The 15,701-nt window shown below is 40.2% G+C and overlaps 1 protein-coding gene across 1 annotated transcript in view; it reads left to right on the forward strand.

The window, feature by feature from the left end:
* Nucleotides 1–15,701, forward strand: part of Vps41 (VPS41 subunit of HOPS complex) — a 157,741-nt gene that overhangs the window by 104,372 nt on the left and 37,668 nt on the right. The window contains exons 10-12 of the mRNA XM_005071807.4: nt 206–272; nt 10,976–11,073; nt 14,875–15,004. Of these exons, the coding sequence (XP_005071864.1) occupies nt 206–272; nt 10,976–11,073; nt 14,875–15,004 (295 nt within the window). The remainder of the gene's footprint in view (nt 1–205; nt 273–10,975; nt 11,074–14,874; nt 15,005–15,701) is intronic.

The following is a 15,701-nucleotide window of genomic DNA, read 5'->3' on the forward strand; positions in this document are numbered from 1 at the left end:
CCTCTGAAAGAGCAGCCAGTGTCATAATTGTTGAGCCATCTCTCCAGCCTCTCAAATTGATTTCTGTCTTTTACATCTTAGAGTAGATTATATATACTCTGTCTTTGGGTGACATGATTACCTTAAAAAAATACCACACTGAGTAAAATACTGTAGAAAATTTCCCATCAAAGCTAGAAAAATAACCTATGACTTTCTTTTCCAGATATGTTCAGTGAAGGAACGTCACGCCAGTGAGATGAGGGATCTGCCAAGTCGATATGTTGAAATAGGTATGGACCCCCTTCCACCATGTGTGCGGTGATGGTAAAACTTCCAAAGAACATCTGGTTGTCAAGTGGGAGTGGAAAGCCACATCCTCCACCAGAACTTGTCTCTTGGTACTTTGATAAAATGGATCCAGAAAGCCTTCAAGTTTTGGAGCCTAACCATGGAAAGCTCCTCTTCCCCTTCTTTTCCAAAAATGTCTATTTCTCATACTAATTTTATATTTGCCTTTGAAGTCAGATAATCATGTATTTGGACCCTGGTTGTGATATTTGGCACTAGGATCTCATACATATTTCTGCTGTTTTACATTTTTATGTGTAAAATGTGAGAAAGAATATTTATAAGGTGGTTGAAAGGAGTGTGCGTTAATGCATGCACGCACCTAGTACAGTGCTGACCACTGGTCTTGTTGACTTGAAACTAAACATTACTCATTTTTGTCTCAAATGCTTTGGCCCCAATTGACACCATCTTTTATTTGGAACACTGCAGCTTCTCAGTTTTATATGCTCCACTGTGACTCTAATCCAGTCTCTTCATCAAGTAAAAGTGCAGACCAAGTCATGTAATTATCCTCCAGTCTTTTCCCGTTTTTCAGAGGAGAAAGAGTAGACTACAGGTGTTGGTGTTGCCCATCCCTGTATATCTAGCTACAGGTCCCACCAGACTTCTTTGTGGTCTGTGTGCTACAGCCACAGGGGCTTTTCTACACTGGCCCCTCTGTATAGAACATTCTTCTTGATCATACCCTGGGTCAAGCATTGCTTTCCTTGGAAATCCTATTCATTTGCCTGAACAGGCCAAGCCTACCCATTGAGGTACGGACTCTGTCTGCACCTGGCTGTACATATGGCTGCAGCAGTCCTGAATTCTTGATTATTGGTACATTTCTGGGCAGCACAAGACTGTCACTTCAGTGCAAGCATACACTGGTCTATGATTGTTTACCCTGTATCCTGAAGACCTGGAACACTATAGTATACAGTACATAATATTGTGTTGAATGATTCAGTGCCTCCAGGAAACAACTACTTGGGTGAAGTGTGCCGAGTATGATACGCCATTTTATATTCATGAGGGAAAAAAGTCTTACCATATTAAATGGACTGTGACATTCTCTTTGGATGGTGGATGCTGTAGAAGTATGGTGCTTCTTGTTTCTCTGTGATGCTGCAAGCATTGTTTGCTCCTCATTATCCACTGGCTGTTGTGGCGAGAACATTGCAATCTGGGTTGTTCTGCACCTGAAGTCAGAAGTTGTGGTGTGTAGAGTTTTAATCCTTTTTCCCCCCTCAGAGATATCAGTAGTTCACATTGCTCTGAGTATGAACAGAATGCATACAGAGTGTGTAATAGTATTGAGAAAAGCCAAGGAGCAAGAGGTAGAGCAGACTTCTACCTAGAGTGTCTCTCACTTTCTTCCTACCTCTCCTTTGCCTATCAGGAAAATCCTCTGAAAATCTTGATGCATAGCATCTTAAGAGGTGTTATTAAATATATAAGCTACAAAACACAAAGCTCTGATAATTTTCAATGATATGGATATTTCCAAGGAAGTATAAGAATGTAGCTTTGTCATTTGTGTATCTTACTGATATTTGACCAATATAGTTCATGGTTATCCATTTCCATGGCAGGAGGCACAGCTTTTGTAAGAGGTCTTGAATGTGAATACCATTAGGGTCTTGAGAAGATACATCCTCAGCTGCAACCCCCTCTCGCTATGTTCCCCTATAAAAGGTGGGCCTTTTTTAGTACGTTGATCCTACCTATCCAAGTACATGGGAGATCTTTCCATTTTCTGATATCTTCTTCAATTTCTTTCTTTAAAGACTTTAAGTTCTTGTCATACAGGTCTTTTACCCATTTGGTTAGAGTTACTACTCCAAGTTATTTTATGTTGTTTGTGGCTATTGTGAAGGGTGATATTTCTCTGATTCATTCTGTTTATCATTTGTATATAAAAGGGCTACTGATTTTTTTGCATTAATTTTGTATCCTGCTACATTACTAAAGGTGTTTATCTGCTGTAGGAGTTCCCTAGTAGAGTTTTTGGGCTCATTTATGTATACGATCATATTATCTGTAAATAGAAAAAGTTTGACTTCTTTCTTCCCAATTTGTATCCCCTTGATCTTTTGTTGTCTTATTACTCTAGCTAGAAATTTCAGTACTATGTTGAATAGATATGGAAAGAGTGGACAGCCTTGTCTTGTTCCTGATTTTAGTGACACTCCTCCACTGTTGGTGGGAGTGTAAACTTGAACAGCCACTTTGGAAATCAGTAAGTCAGTTTCTCAGCAAGTTGAGAATCAGTCTATTTCAAGACCCAGCAATATCACTCTTGGGCATATATCCAAAGGATGCACTGTCATACCAAAGGACATTTGCTCAACAATGTTCATAGCAGCCTTATTTGTAATAGTCAGAACCTGGAAACAACCTAGATGCCCCTCAACCAAAATATGGATAAAGAAAATGTGGTGCATTTACACAACGGAGTACTATTCAGCAGTAAAAAACAGTGATATCTTGAAATTTTCAGTTAAATGGATGGAACTAGAAGAAAACCATCCTGAGTGAGGTAAGCCATACCAAAAAAGACAAACACAGTATGTACTCACTCATAAGTGGATATTAGGCATAAAGCAAAGGATAACCAGGCTACAACCCCAGAGTAGCTAGGTAAAAAAGAGGACCCTAAGAGGAACACACATTGAGGGCCCCTGGAGAGGGAAATAGTTAAGATCTCCTGGGTAAAGTGGGAAGGGGAGTAAAAGGGAGTGAATGGGGGATGGGAACATGATGGCTCAAGAAGGCCAAGTTGGGGGAGGTATGGAGACAGGGAGCAATGAAAGAGACATCTTGATAGAGGGAGCCATTATGGGGTTAGGGAGAAACCAGATGCTAGGGAAATTATCAGGAATCCACAATGATGACCCCAGCTAAGATTCCTAGCAATAGTGGAGAGGGTGTCTGACTGGCCTTCTCCTATAATCAGATTAGTGACTACCTTAATTGCCATAATAGAACCTACATCCAGTAACTGATGGAAGCAGATACAGTGATCCATAGTCAAGCACTGGGCTGAGCTCATGGAGTTCAGTTGAAGAGAAGGAGGGGAGGGGTCATATGAGCAAGAGGGTTCAAGATCATGATTGGAAAAACCACAGACACAACTGGCCAGAGCTAATTGGAGCTCACAGACTCTGGACTGACAGCTGGGGAACCTGCATGGGACCAAACTAAACCTTTTGAATGTGGGTGACAGTTACATGACTTGATCTGTTTGGGAAGGGGGGCTGGCAGTGGGACCAGTTTTTATCCTGGCTACATGAATGCGCTTTTTGGAACCCATTCCCTATGGTGGGTTACCTTGCTCAGTCTTTAAAGGGAGGGGTGCTTTGTTGAGTCCCCAAGGGAGGCCTTATCCCCTTGGAGGAAAAGAATTTAAATATGAAAAAGTATTTTTCATCAAACACCATAACACTTCCTTGATGCTGTTATGTGTGACTGCTTATGCTCCATGCCTACACTGCTCACTTAAACTTCTTGGCTCTCCTTAATGCTCACAAGATTCCCTAGCATCAGAGTCTTTATAGAGTGGCAGTTGTAGAGACCATGCTTCTTTGATAAGTGACGTTAATCATCTTCTGATATCTACTGCCAACAACAGATGACTTACATGCAAGAAATTAGCCCTAACTTCCGTGTCTTGATTGCATATGGAAGTTTAACAAGACAGTTGAGATACTTAACTACATGAAGATCTATATAGACCGTCAGAGAACCCGAGATAAAGAGGAAGAGAAGAGAATCTACATTGCTCTCCCTTTAATAAAACACCACCATTGTTTGCAGCTGGTCATGCATTGTGAACTGGAAACTTAGCATGTTGTCATGCTTTCAGCTTCGTGATTGATTTGGATCTCAGTGACCTGGAATGGAAGGTCTGCTTAATTGGTTCGAAGAGCTGTGAGATAATTCTTAGATCTAGATGACTCTCTTCATATACTTGCCACCATTTTAATTTTGATGTCCAGATTACAGCAGTCAGATGGTTCTCTTTGCACACAGATGACTTAGTTTTTCTTCCTAGTAAAAGTCTCAGTAGAGACCATGTCAGGTGCAAGTATCTTACCAGGTGTTTGTAGCTGAAAATCTGGCTTTTTTATAGTTTTCTGTTCAGCCTACTGTATTTATGTTCAGTTTACTTTCCTGTCTTGCATTGGATTTTCTCTAGTACTTAATTATGAAAAGAATTTAAATATGTAAAGATATTTTGCAGCAAACACCATAACACTTCCTTGATGCTGTTAGAATTGTTTTTATTCATTCCTTGTCTTGGTATGATAGACTTACATATGGTGCTATGAACTTGGGTATTTGTTGTTAATAGTGGGATCATAGGAAACCTGAAGTATGAGGCCGGGAAAATAGCCAAGTTGGCAAGATACTTGCTGTGCAAGCACAAAGATCTGAATTGACATCACCAGAACTCATGTAGAAATGTGGACTTGGCCATGGCATGCCATAGCATAGCCCTGGTGGTATCAGGGATAGAAGCAGTAGGATGTCTGGGGTCTGCTGGCTGCTAGCCTAACTCTAGGGTTGCTGAGAGACTCTATCTCAGGAGCATAAGGCAGAAAGTGGTGAAGCAGAAACTGAACATCTTCACACACACACACACAAACACACACACACACACACACCCCACCTGCAATAATATATTTTGTTCTTTCTTAACAATAGCCACTAGGCAGAATGCTAAATATATCACAAACAGGATGTTATTCAATCTCCACAGTTTTCCATTGTTAGGTTGTAGTATTTCCATTTTATATGAAAAGATGTTGATCAGTGGAGCCTATGTAACCTACTCAAGAATGTCCTGTTCCTCAGCAAAAGCACATTAACTCAGGCATTCCTGTTTGCTGGCATTTTGTAGCCAGATGTGACTTGCACCTGTAATCCCAACACTTAGAGCCTGATGCAGGAGGATTGACACAAGTTTGAAGTCACCCCTGCATTATCCTAGTGAACTCAAGGCCAGCCTGGCTACGCAGTAAGGCACTGTCTCAAAAGCATAAAGCAGATGAGGAACAGCAGAAGGAACCAGCATCCATCTTGTATGAACAAGCAGTCCTCTCAGTATTGTCTCCTTGGTCTTCTGTAGCTCTACTTCACAACAGAACCTGAGGAAGGACCACCTAGTTCTGATATGTAGGTCCAAACTACTGGGTAGGAATTTCTCAACATCCACAGACCCCTGCACAGGTCAGTGGCAATGCTATGTGTCTCTTCCCCAAACAATTGAATGTGATGGAAATGTAGGAAGTTTTTGAAATTTTGGTTCAGAGAAGTACCTCACTTAGAGAACTGCAAATTGTATGTTTATTTTATTCTTAGATCCGCAACCTGCTGTTGTGCATGCTCCGTGTTAGGGAATCTCTACAGCACACCTGCCTTGGGTAGTTTGCAGAGTTGTTTCGAAGGACTGGAAGCCAGGGCAGATTGTGACTATGTCCTCCTTTGCAGAAGATGGAGAATCCCTGCAATTTAGTACTTGACTTGGGTTAAGCTGATGCACTGAGGTAATTTTATACTCACAACACGAAGAATAGCCATTTATTTTAGGTATTTTTACCTACCATGTCTCGACCATTCCATTTTCTTTTATCTAAGTTTGAATAAAATATCTTCATCACTGGCTTTATGGGGGGGGTTGAAATATAACATATGAAAGATTAATGTAACAGATACCAAGTAGAGAATATGGGATTAAATTAAACGCAAGTTGCCTTAAATGGTTTCTGACCTGTTGGCTTGAATGTTTTTCTTATTTTGTGTTAGCCAATCTCTTCAATTTTCATTTCATGTATCAGGTCTATATTTACTGGTATGAAGCATCATGTCACTTTTTACTTCATTGTGTGTGCTTTAGAGCAATTCTTGGGGCTATTGAAATGTTGATTCCAAAAGTGTTTTATTGGTCACTGGCATGCCAACCGAGTGTCTAGACTTACTGAAAACTCTCTGTGTATGATTGCTCCTGCTTTTGCCTGCTGGCTAAGGGAAGGAGTCCCTTGTTACAAGACCACTTGAAAGGGTCTAGAATGGAATGTGAGAAGTTGCAGATAACCGTTCTTCCTTATAGATTGGCATTTGCGGAAGGCAAAGGGATAAAGAGGGAGCAGTGCAGCTTCTGTGCCCTGCAGTGTGTTTGCCCTTAAAGCAGCACAGAAAATTCTAGAGAAGGGCAGGGCACTTTTATCACAGAATCTCAAGTTTTCAACTGTTGTTCTCGGTATAGTATACATGTAACCTCTGGTTCTCTGTGTTCCCACTTACGTTGTTCAATGTGCCATCTGTCTATTTGGAAAAGGAAGGCATTGAATTCTGACATTTGCTTTCTTCTGAAGACACTTTAGTCTACTTACTGACCGATTCTTACAGCATGTCTACAGATGCTGCTTCCTTAGGACACTAGGAGTGTGGAAGCCTTGAAACTGTGTCAAGATAAGGAGGCCATGCTCAGTTGCAGTTCCCACCAGCACTGGTTCTTCAGCAAACACTGTTTGTGGAAACATGGGACCCTGCCTCAGGGGCCCAGAACCTTCTCTTCACTTTCTAGGTGCTCTTGATCTCCAGTGTAGGTTCTGTCTTCTGTGATTCCTAGAAACTAGTTTTCTCTCAGCCTTCATTTCCCAATCTTTGGTTTCTCTTTTGTGTACTGTATAACCCAACAGTTTGTTTTTGTTTCTTTGAGATTTATCTTTTCCCAATAATCCATTTAAATGTGAACTTCTGTCTAATTAGTTTTTTTTGTTGTTGTTGTTGTTGTTTTTACGAGACAGGGTTTCTCTGTATTGTTTTGGAGGATGTTGGCCCAGCCTGGCCTCGAACTCACAGAGATCCGCCTGCCTCTGTTTCCCAAGTGCTGGGATTAAAGGCGTGCGCCACCACCGCTCTGCCTAATTAGTTTTGTTAATCTACCTGTTTCAAACTTGTTTTCCCTTAGAAAAAGACAAGGCCTATTAAATTATTAAAATCATTGTTCTATAATATAAATGGAATATCAGGAAAGGAAAACTTCATTTTTTGAAGTTATTTTTGAAATATAAAGCTAATAATTGCTATAAGATTTTGCAAAGCTAGTCAATAAATATTTTATATTTTATGTATGTTGCTATGAAGAATAAATATAATAATTCAACATTTCTTCATTTATGTCTGTAGAAATAATTTTTATTCCTTGTATATACATGTATTCTGGTACCATGTTTTCTAGTCATCCCTTCTTTAACTTAGCATTAATATGAAAAATAAATAGCACTTTTTAGATCTGAAAACACTCTTGTTTTGTTGCCTCAAGGACAATAAATGAAAAGCAAGGTTCTTTCTGTGGTGTTTTAAGGCACAGTAGCTGCAGGCACCTTCACACACTAACAACTCAGATTAGGAAGGAGAGCTTTTTGTTCTTTATTTTTGACATATCTCTATTCATAGATGTTAAGGGAGAGGATTTACTGGATGGCCCAGTAGCCACAGTTAAGGAACAACAGTTAGAACTCTTCATTGTAGACCATACTGTATGTTGCTGTCATTGCAGTTTGTTTCTTTAAGAAGGGTGTGGGTGGTGTAAGGGAACGATTCAACACAGAATGTTTTGCTTTATCTAGATGTTGATAACTCCTGCATTTCTGAAGTCTTGACTATTAGTTTTAGTAGCATATTTCTTCCTTATTATTCTGTCAAAGTGATCATCACATACAGTTGGTCATCTGATAGTTTAGTGTCTGTAACTACACAGTTACTACCTGAATCTCAGATGCACTTCTGCAGTCTTCTCTTTGTTTTTTCAAGAACATATTACTGTTTCTATCTATGTTCTTGAAGGTCTTGAAATCTCCATATTATTTATGTAAGCAATGTAGACTAAAGAAATCAGGATATGGAGTGGAGTGAAGATTTGCATAGGATACTATCCTAATTTCTCTGTTCTATATTAATAAGTTATTCTTAAAAAACCATGCCTTGATGTAAATTTAGGTACCGTTCTGAGACATTGCCTCATACTACCTTTCAGTTAGTCTGGGCAGGCCGTGTGATCTCCAGAGAGGACAGTACCTCATGCCTCATTATCTACCATTCCTCTGTGCTTAGCTGCTGTTTTCCCTTGGGTACACTTAGTACACAAGCACAAATAGGCCTCCTCCTGGCCCTTATGAAAAGGGTTTCTGTGGCATTTCTTAATTATTGTTTTTTGCACAAACTGTTGGCAAGGAAACTGTATAGTCGCACTTAAGTGAGACAGAACTCAACTCCATTTATACCAGAATAGTTAAAATAATGGCCGCCAAACTCTATTGTTAATTTGCTTATGTCTAGGTGGATGAGATTGCCACCTTCTCCATAAATGATTCCAATGTTGACCCATCCAGATCTGTACACTGCCCTCTCTCATGACCATCTCCCACCCCCTGTTCTCAAGCATCTCTAGAAACCCTGCCCTGGGCATCCCCTTTTCCGCACTGTGACTGAAGTGGACTTGGCTCTTAAATAAGCTTATTTGTGACCATTTCCCATGTTACCTTGTTATCAAAGCTGTTTTTATGACACCCAGCTCAAGCTTACCAAAGTGAAAGAAAATGTTAGTGGCAGGGCTAAGCCCTAAGCACCTGCGGTTGGACTTGTATCAGGACACCACGTCCAGTTCTATCATCCAGTCAATGACAAGGCATAAGAACTACTGTCCGCCCTAGCTTGGAATGATGGTACATCTATGACTCAACATTTAGCAGGTGAAGACAGTAAGAGCAGAATTCAAATCATCATCAGCTATGTAGCAAATTCAAAGCCAACCTAGGCAATATAGGACCCTGTCTCCAAATCTTGCCTATCTTAAAGTTTATGTTAGTAATGTTCAGTCAGCTGTTTTTAATACGGAATTTAGATTATGAAGATGGTTATAAAGATAAACAAAGACTAGAAAATCAAGGGACTCTGGTGAACAAGGAAAGAGAAAGGAGGGGAAAAAAAGTTCTTTTGCCCCTCATTCCATCTGTATTTTAGGTTTTTTCCTATTATTTCTTCTTCTCAAGTGAGAAAACTTTACACATTGACTAAAGTAACTTGAAATTCAGTTCAGTGGAAGTTATGACCCAGATTTCCAGAGTACACAAGCTTTCAGTATTTCTTTGAGCATGATGACTAAGTTCTCCTAACTTGGTAAAAGAAAGTATGTTCGTCATAGATGTTAACTGAAGTGCAGCAGATAGCCAGAACATTGGAGACAGTCTGAATTAAGAAACTCTGGGATAATGGGATAAGTCCAAATGCAAATCCACTCACAAGTGGACCCCCCCCGCAAAACTCAAGTCTTTTTAAATGCTGCTGATTTCTAGTTTGCATCATGGAGTCATCAGAATCAGGCATAGAAGCATTTGTATTTCCCCTGTGGAATAAGTGCAGGTACCCTTCCTCCCAGTACTAGGGATTAGACACAGTCCCTCCAGCATGTTAGACAAGACAAGCAGTCTACCACTGAGCTGGGTCCTTTGCCCTGTTCTTATGTTCTGCCATGAAACAAATTCTAAGATAACCAGACTGGCCTTGGATTCATGTTGTAACCATAACAGTCTTAGAACTTGTGATCTTCTTTCTTCAGCCTATGGAGAGATGGAAATGGAGAGCGCCACCAGTAGGCCTGGCTGTACTTTTGTGTGTACATGGTAGTTGTGTTTGATTGTGTGAGAGCGTTCACCTGTGTTGGAACCCGGGGAGCCAGAAGAAGGTGGCTTCCTCTGTCACTACCATGTTGCCTTGAGACGGGGTCTCTAAAGAACCAGAAGCTGTCATTTCAGTTAAACTGACTGGCCAGTGAGCTTTGGGAACTGTAGATGCATGTGTCCATGCTAGACTTCTTATGTGGGTGCTGGGGATTCAGACTCCAATCCTCATGCTTTCAGAGTCCATTCTTACACACTGAACCATTTCCTTAATGTGCATACTTCTTAACTTATAATAACACTTTTAAAGTACATTAGTACTTCTTAATAATATTTATACTAATAATATTTCTTCTTAAATTTTAAGTGTTCTATTTTGAAAGTTTATTATTTTTTTCTGTATATAAGTTACAAAAGTAAGTATGCAAAGGTGTTTAAATAAAATGTCTAAAGCCAATAACAAAGTAATGCTTTATATTGTACTATTTGCACCACTGCATTTCACCTCTAAGAAAGAAAAACGTGAACTTAGCCACTTGTTAAAATTAATGTTGTTATTAAGGATAGTTTTATTATTATTTTGTTATTAAAGATAGTTAATGTTAGGTTTCATTGTTTCAAAGAGTCTTCATGTGATGTGCCGACGTCAAAGCATGTAGACTTGGGGTTTATTTTTGTCTGTGATGTCAACTTTCAGGTTTACATGTCTTTCTTTGCATGAATTGTTGTAAAGCACTTTTAGTGCTGCGTGGTGAAAGTACTTTAACTTGAGACACCCTACAGCACATATTTAGTGTAGTCTCATAATTCAACACATATACAATGTGTTATAATCACATCAGGGGATTGAGCATTTATTTCCACTTTAGACATTTTTAAATGCATTGTAGCATTCACAGTTGGTGTGTCTTTGCCATCATGTGCACCTTTTTTGCTCCATTTAATGGTGAATCCTTTCTCCCTTTTGTTTGCAGTGTCTCAGTTTGAAACTGAATTCTACATTAGTGGACTTGCACCTCTCTGTGATCAGCTTGTTGTACTTTCCTACGTAAAGGAGGTTTCAGAAAAAACGGTAATTATCTTCTCCCCAGGTACAGAGGGATATAGAGGAGTTGGCTTTTAGCATCACACCCAGGTCAGGCTGCCTGTCAGAGGAGATTGCTATAATCCAACAGAACTTTTTGACCTATGAAATAAGCCCAGCAGAAATTCCCCTGCAGACTAACATATTTACCTTCAGAAGTCACTCTCATTGCCTGTCTTTGTTCCCTTTGCTGCACAAAGAAGTGAGCCCTTTTTTCTTCTTGTTTCTTGTTTTTTTCTTTTTCATCAGTCACTTGATATTTTAGTTGAAAGAAATAAAGGATCCCTCATGCTGAAAGACAAAGAAACTAAGCTGACTTTGCATTAGCAGAGATGACAGCAACGAAACTGGTCACTGCAACAACAGGGATCCCAGTGGCCAGAGGGAATTACTGAAAGGGCAGCTCCTTCTTCTCTGGAGTCCAAACATATTTGTTTACCTCCCAGTGGCCTGATGATTCTCAGTAGCTCGATTCCTGGGATTGTTGCTCACTCGTCAGTGCAGATTATAGACATTGAAATGTGTTACAAGCAGAAAACAGCAGATAAAACCAAGTTTTGTTTTCATGACATTGGAATGAAGCTCTCAGCTGGAATTTAATGACACCCAGGCTCCCTCTAAAGCCCAGAGCAGTGCCATTCCCAGCCAGCCTATTGTTAGAGTTCAGGTCCTGCCTGGAATGGGAGAGGGGCAGCTTCAAGGCCTAAGCAAGGAGAGCTGTTGTAAAGGATTTCCTTTTGGGTGCTGTATATAAAAGAAATTGCAATTGATTCTCTAGCCCTTCATGGTAAGCAGGCAGGTGTATTCTCCCTGTTTGTATCCTCCTCCTTTCTCTCTCTCTCTCTCTCTCTCTCTCTCTCTCTCTCTCTCTCTCTCTCTCTCTCTCTCTCTCTCTCTCTCTCTCTCTCTCTCTCTCTCTCTCTCAAATGGCAAGGAATAAAATGGGGGAGAAAAGCCCAGGGAGCCCTTGTTGTGAAGTGGTGGCTGCACTTGAGCCTTTCTCTGAGAAAACACTTGCATTAGGAAGCCATCACTATAGTAACTGAAGCTCTGGGTGCCCATGTTGCTAGGCAATGAAATGCTGTAGACTTAAGTGAACCCTCAAACCTCCTAAAATCAATAGGGTTAGCTTCTAGCCCTATTGCAGGACATCGGTTTATTATTATTTTATTTATTTTTTGAAAATACAGAAAAGCAGAGGTTCCTGAGGGAGTAAGAACAGTGCTTTTTGATGAGGAATGTGGGGCAGATTGAGGATGTGATTGAACGAAACAAGGGAAGAAGCAATAAAATTGGAAAAGGGAAAGGCTAATAAACTGATCAAAAAAAGTAAAAAGGGAAAAGAAAAAGGGAAGCCTGTGTTAATAAAGAGTATAGGAAAGGAGAAAACCAAAGGAAGGCTGTCCTCATAGGGCAGATCAGAGAAGGGATGGTTTTTCGAAAGAAGACGTTAAGAGCTTGGGAGACAGCAGTGTGCTGGTGTATGGGGACTCACTTCTTAACATCAGTGTGTGCTGTCAGTTCTTAAATATGGAGGAAGTGACTAAAACTAGGGTAAATGAATGACAGTCAGCTTTGGTTATACCATTACCCAATTTCTTTTTTCATACTGAAAATCTGTTTCTATTAGGTTTTCACTGGCTGTTTCCTTTGGCTTTTCAATAATTCCCTCAAGTGTTTCCCGTGTGATACCTCTCATAGGCACAGTGTCTCTGCTCTGAGGCAGTTACTGCTCCTTTTGTGTGTGCCTCTATTCTTCTACACAGTATTTCCCTCTCTTCGTGTGGGTGTGGCTTTCATTGTGAGCATGCTTAGTAGCTGTGTGCTCTTCTTTCCAGTTAATGTGTCCTGTAGTTCAGAAAGCTATTCCCCAATTCTTTGCTTTTCTTTCCTTCATGAAAAAAAGCATGTTTTAAGAATTGAATTTTTCCAAAGTACTAGGGGACAGTGATAAAACTAAATTGTTCCTCTTGAGAAACTCATAGACAAGAATGTGGACCATGGGACCCAGAGCAAGAACTGTAACGTGACAGGGATCACATTGATACATATCTCCAACACATATAAAAGAATTTTCCTTCTTTCCTAATCTAGTACTAAGGATCAAACCGCAGGGTCCCCCATATACTTAGCGGGTGCCCTGTCACTGAGCTACATTCCTAGCCCTCAAAGCTTCATATATGATCTAGGAAGGTTCAAATGTTTCCCGTCTTGTCATGATTTTGATTTTAAAATCATTTTCATTTAAGCTATTTAAAAATATTCTTGTCTTTCACTCTGCCCCTTTTTGGTTAAAAGTTGAGACTTCTTTTTCTTCCATTTATTTCTAAGATCTGATAAATTATGATGTATATTCCTCATGTTTTCTTGATACAATAGATTTTCAGTAGCGGTAGCCCCATCAGGAGCTATAAAGCTGGTATAATGCCTCCTGAGTACAAAAGTACTCAGAAATCCATGCTCCACTGTTTTATGTAAAAGACAGAGCTCTTGGTTTTTGTTCCTCTCATCTTCTCACTCCATACCAGAATCCGTTGTGTGTTCTCTGTTGCTCCTTTGTAGGTTGATGGCAAGTGGGCTTCACGCCTGCAGTGCCCATATCCCAAAAGCACAACCCATTTGATCCAGAAGTCCACTGTTGACCATAAGTCTCAGTTTTTCCAGACATCCTAGCCTTACTTCTTTAATTTCGATCTTAATTATTTTAACCATCAGTCTATGTGATTGAGAATAATAATGCTTGATCGCTTTTCAGGTTTCATTTGAGAACCCAGTGAGTGATCTGTGTATCATCACCCTTGGTCTTCAGAAATGTCAGCTCATCTTTCACTTTGCCATGACCTAGAGCTTCACTTTCAGAAACTGCAGTCACTGGCTATTTGTACTGCTTAAACTTAAGCTAGTTATAGTCAGATAAAATTAGAAATGTAGTTCCCTGGTCACATTAGCCACATTGCCTGTGCTCAGCAGCCATCTGAGACTAAGATCTTCCATACATGGCAATGTAAATGCAGGCAATTCTACTGACTCAACAAGAGTTGGTTTAGAGATGGATTTTAATCTATGGCCTTTTAGCACTTCGAGTAAGTTTCCTCATATTAGCAATGATTTGGATTATGAAGTCATTGTAATACTGTTTCACCTTCCTTCATATTTGTGTAGACAAGCTGTAATGAAGCTATATTTGTTGGTGTTAGGCCATAGATTCATTACTTTTCTCACTGCTGTGATGAAAGACCACGTAAAAGCAACTTAAGGGAGGAGGGGTTTATGTAGTCTCACATCTTGACAATACAGCTTGTCTTGGAGGGGGACTAGTGGCGACAGCTAATCACATCACACCCATACTCCAGAAGCAGAGAGAATGCTGATGCTTGACTTGTCTTCTCCTTTTAGCCGAGGACCCAGAGCATGGGATGGTGCAGCTCACATTGGAATAGGGAACTCTTCCTTGATCACTTTAACGCTTTTGGACATATCTTTATACACATACCTAGAAATGTGCTTCCATGGTGATTCTAAATGCTATCAAGTGATGCAGAGTCTCATCAGCCACCACTGCTTTTAGATTGGATTCTGTGATAGTGCACTTCATAAATGTCATAATTCTGAATATTTCACCCAAAAAAACACAACATAAGACAGGATTAGGTGGCTGTTTGTGGAGAGTATTTAGAAGGACTTGTTTGTACTGAAATGATAAATTCAAGCAAGTATGGATAGCATGGTCATTTGTGTAATCTACAGAAACATCAGTAAAATGAGTGTTCTCTATCATTTTCCCCCTAGGCAAAAGAATACTGTGCCAGGCCAAGACTGGACATCATCCAGCCACTTCCTGAGACTTGCGAAGAGATCTCCTCTGATGCTCTGACGGTCAGAGGCTTTCAGGAGAACGAATGTAGGGATTATCATTTAGGTGAGACAGCAGGGATCTATCTGCTCATGTTCTTTCTTGTACTTATTCTGTCGCCCTTCTATTCAGCTCACCCATGGAAAATTTAAATATAGGTGCCTTCCTGGGCTGGCCTCTGCCAGTAAAGCTAGAGTTCTAGATTCAGAAACATTGCATATCTGACCTGAATACACATAGAGAGAAAAAAAGGAATGTTAGAGATGGGACAGGAACGAAAGTGAAAAGTGGGTTCTTTTGTTGTTGTTGCTGTGTTTATTTTTTTCTGTTGTTCCATCAAACCAGCTAGTCACCTACCTATGTTTTCTGTGGTGGGAATCAAACTCTTGGCTTTAAACATGCTAGACAAGCACTGTGCCACTCAGCACATCCCAGCCCTGTCCCGTGTAAGTGATATTTAACTTTATATCAAGCAGCATTACTCTGTAGCTTTCCGCTCATTCCAAATTTGATGTTCCTGGAAGATTTGCTGTGGGTAGCAGCAAAGTCCTTGTGTTCGGAGCTGAGTACTGAACAATGGAAAGATTCCCACCCTATCACTAGGGACTGTAGAGTATTTGCAGAGTAGGTGGGTGGATATGGATAAATACACGCAATCACTCACTGTTTAGGAGCAAAAGGAGAACCTTGGCTCTGTAGTCCTACCTGGGAAGTCTGTCTTCATATCCCTGTCATACACTGAAGAAAAGGAAATATTTAAGCT

Source organism: Mesocricetus auratus, unplaced genomic scaffold, assembly GCF_017639785.1.
Source record: "Mesocricetus auratus isolate SY011 unplaced genomic scaffold, BCM_Maur_2.0 Super-Scaffold_100013, whole genome shotgun sequence".
NCBI classification, from domain to species: Eukaryota; Metazoa; Chordata; class Mammalia; order Rodentia; family Cricetidae; genus Mesocricetus; species Mesocricetus auratus.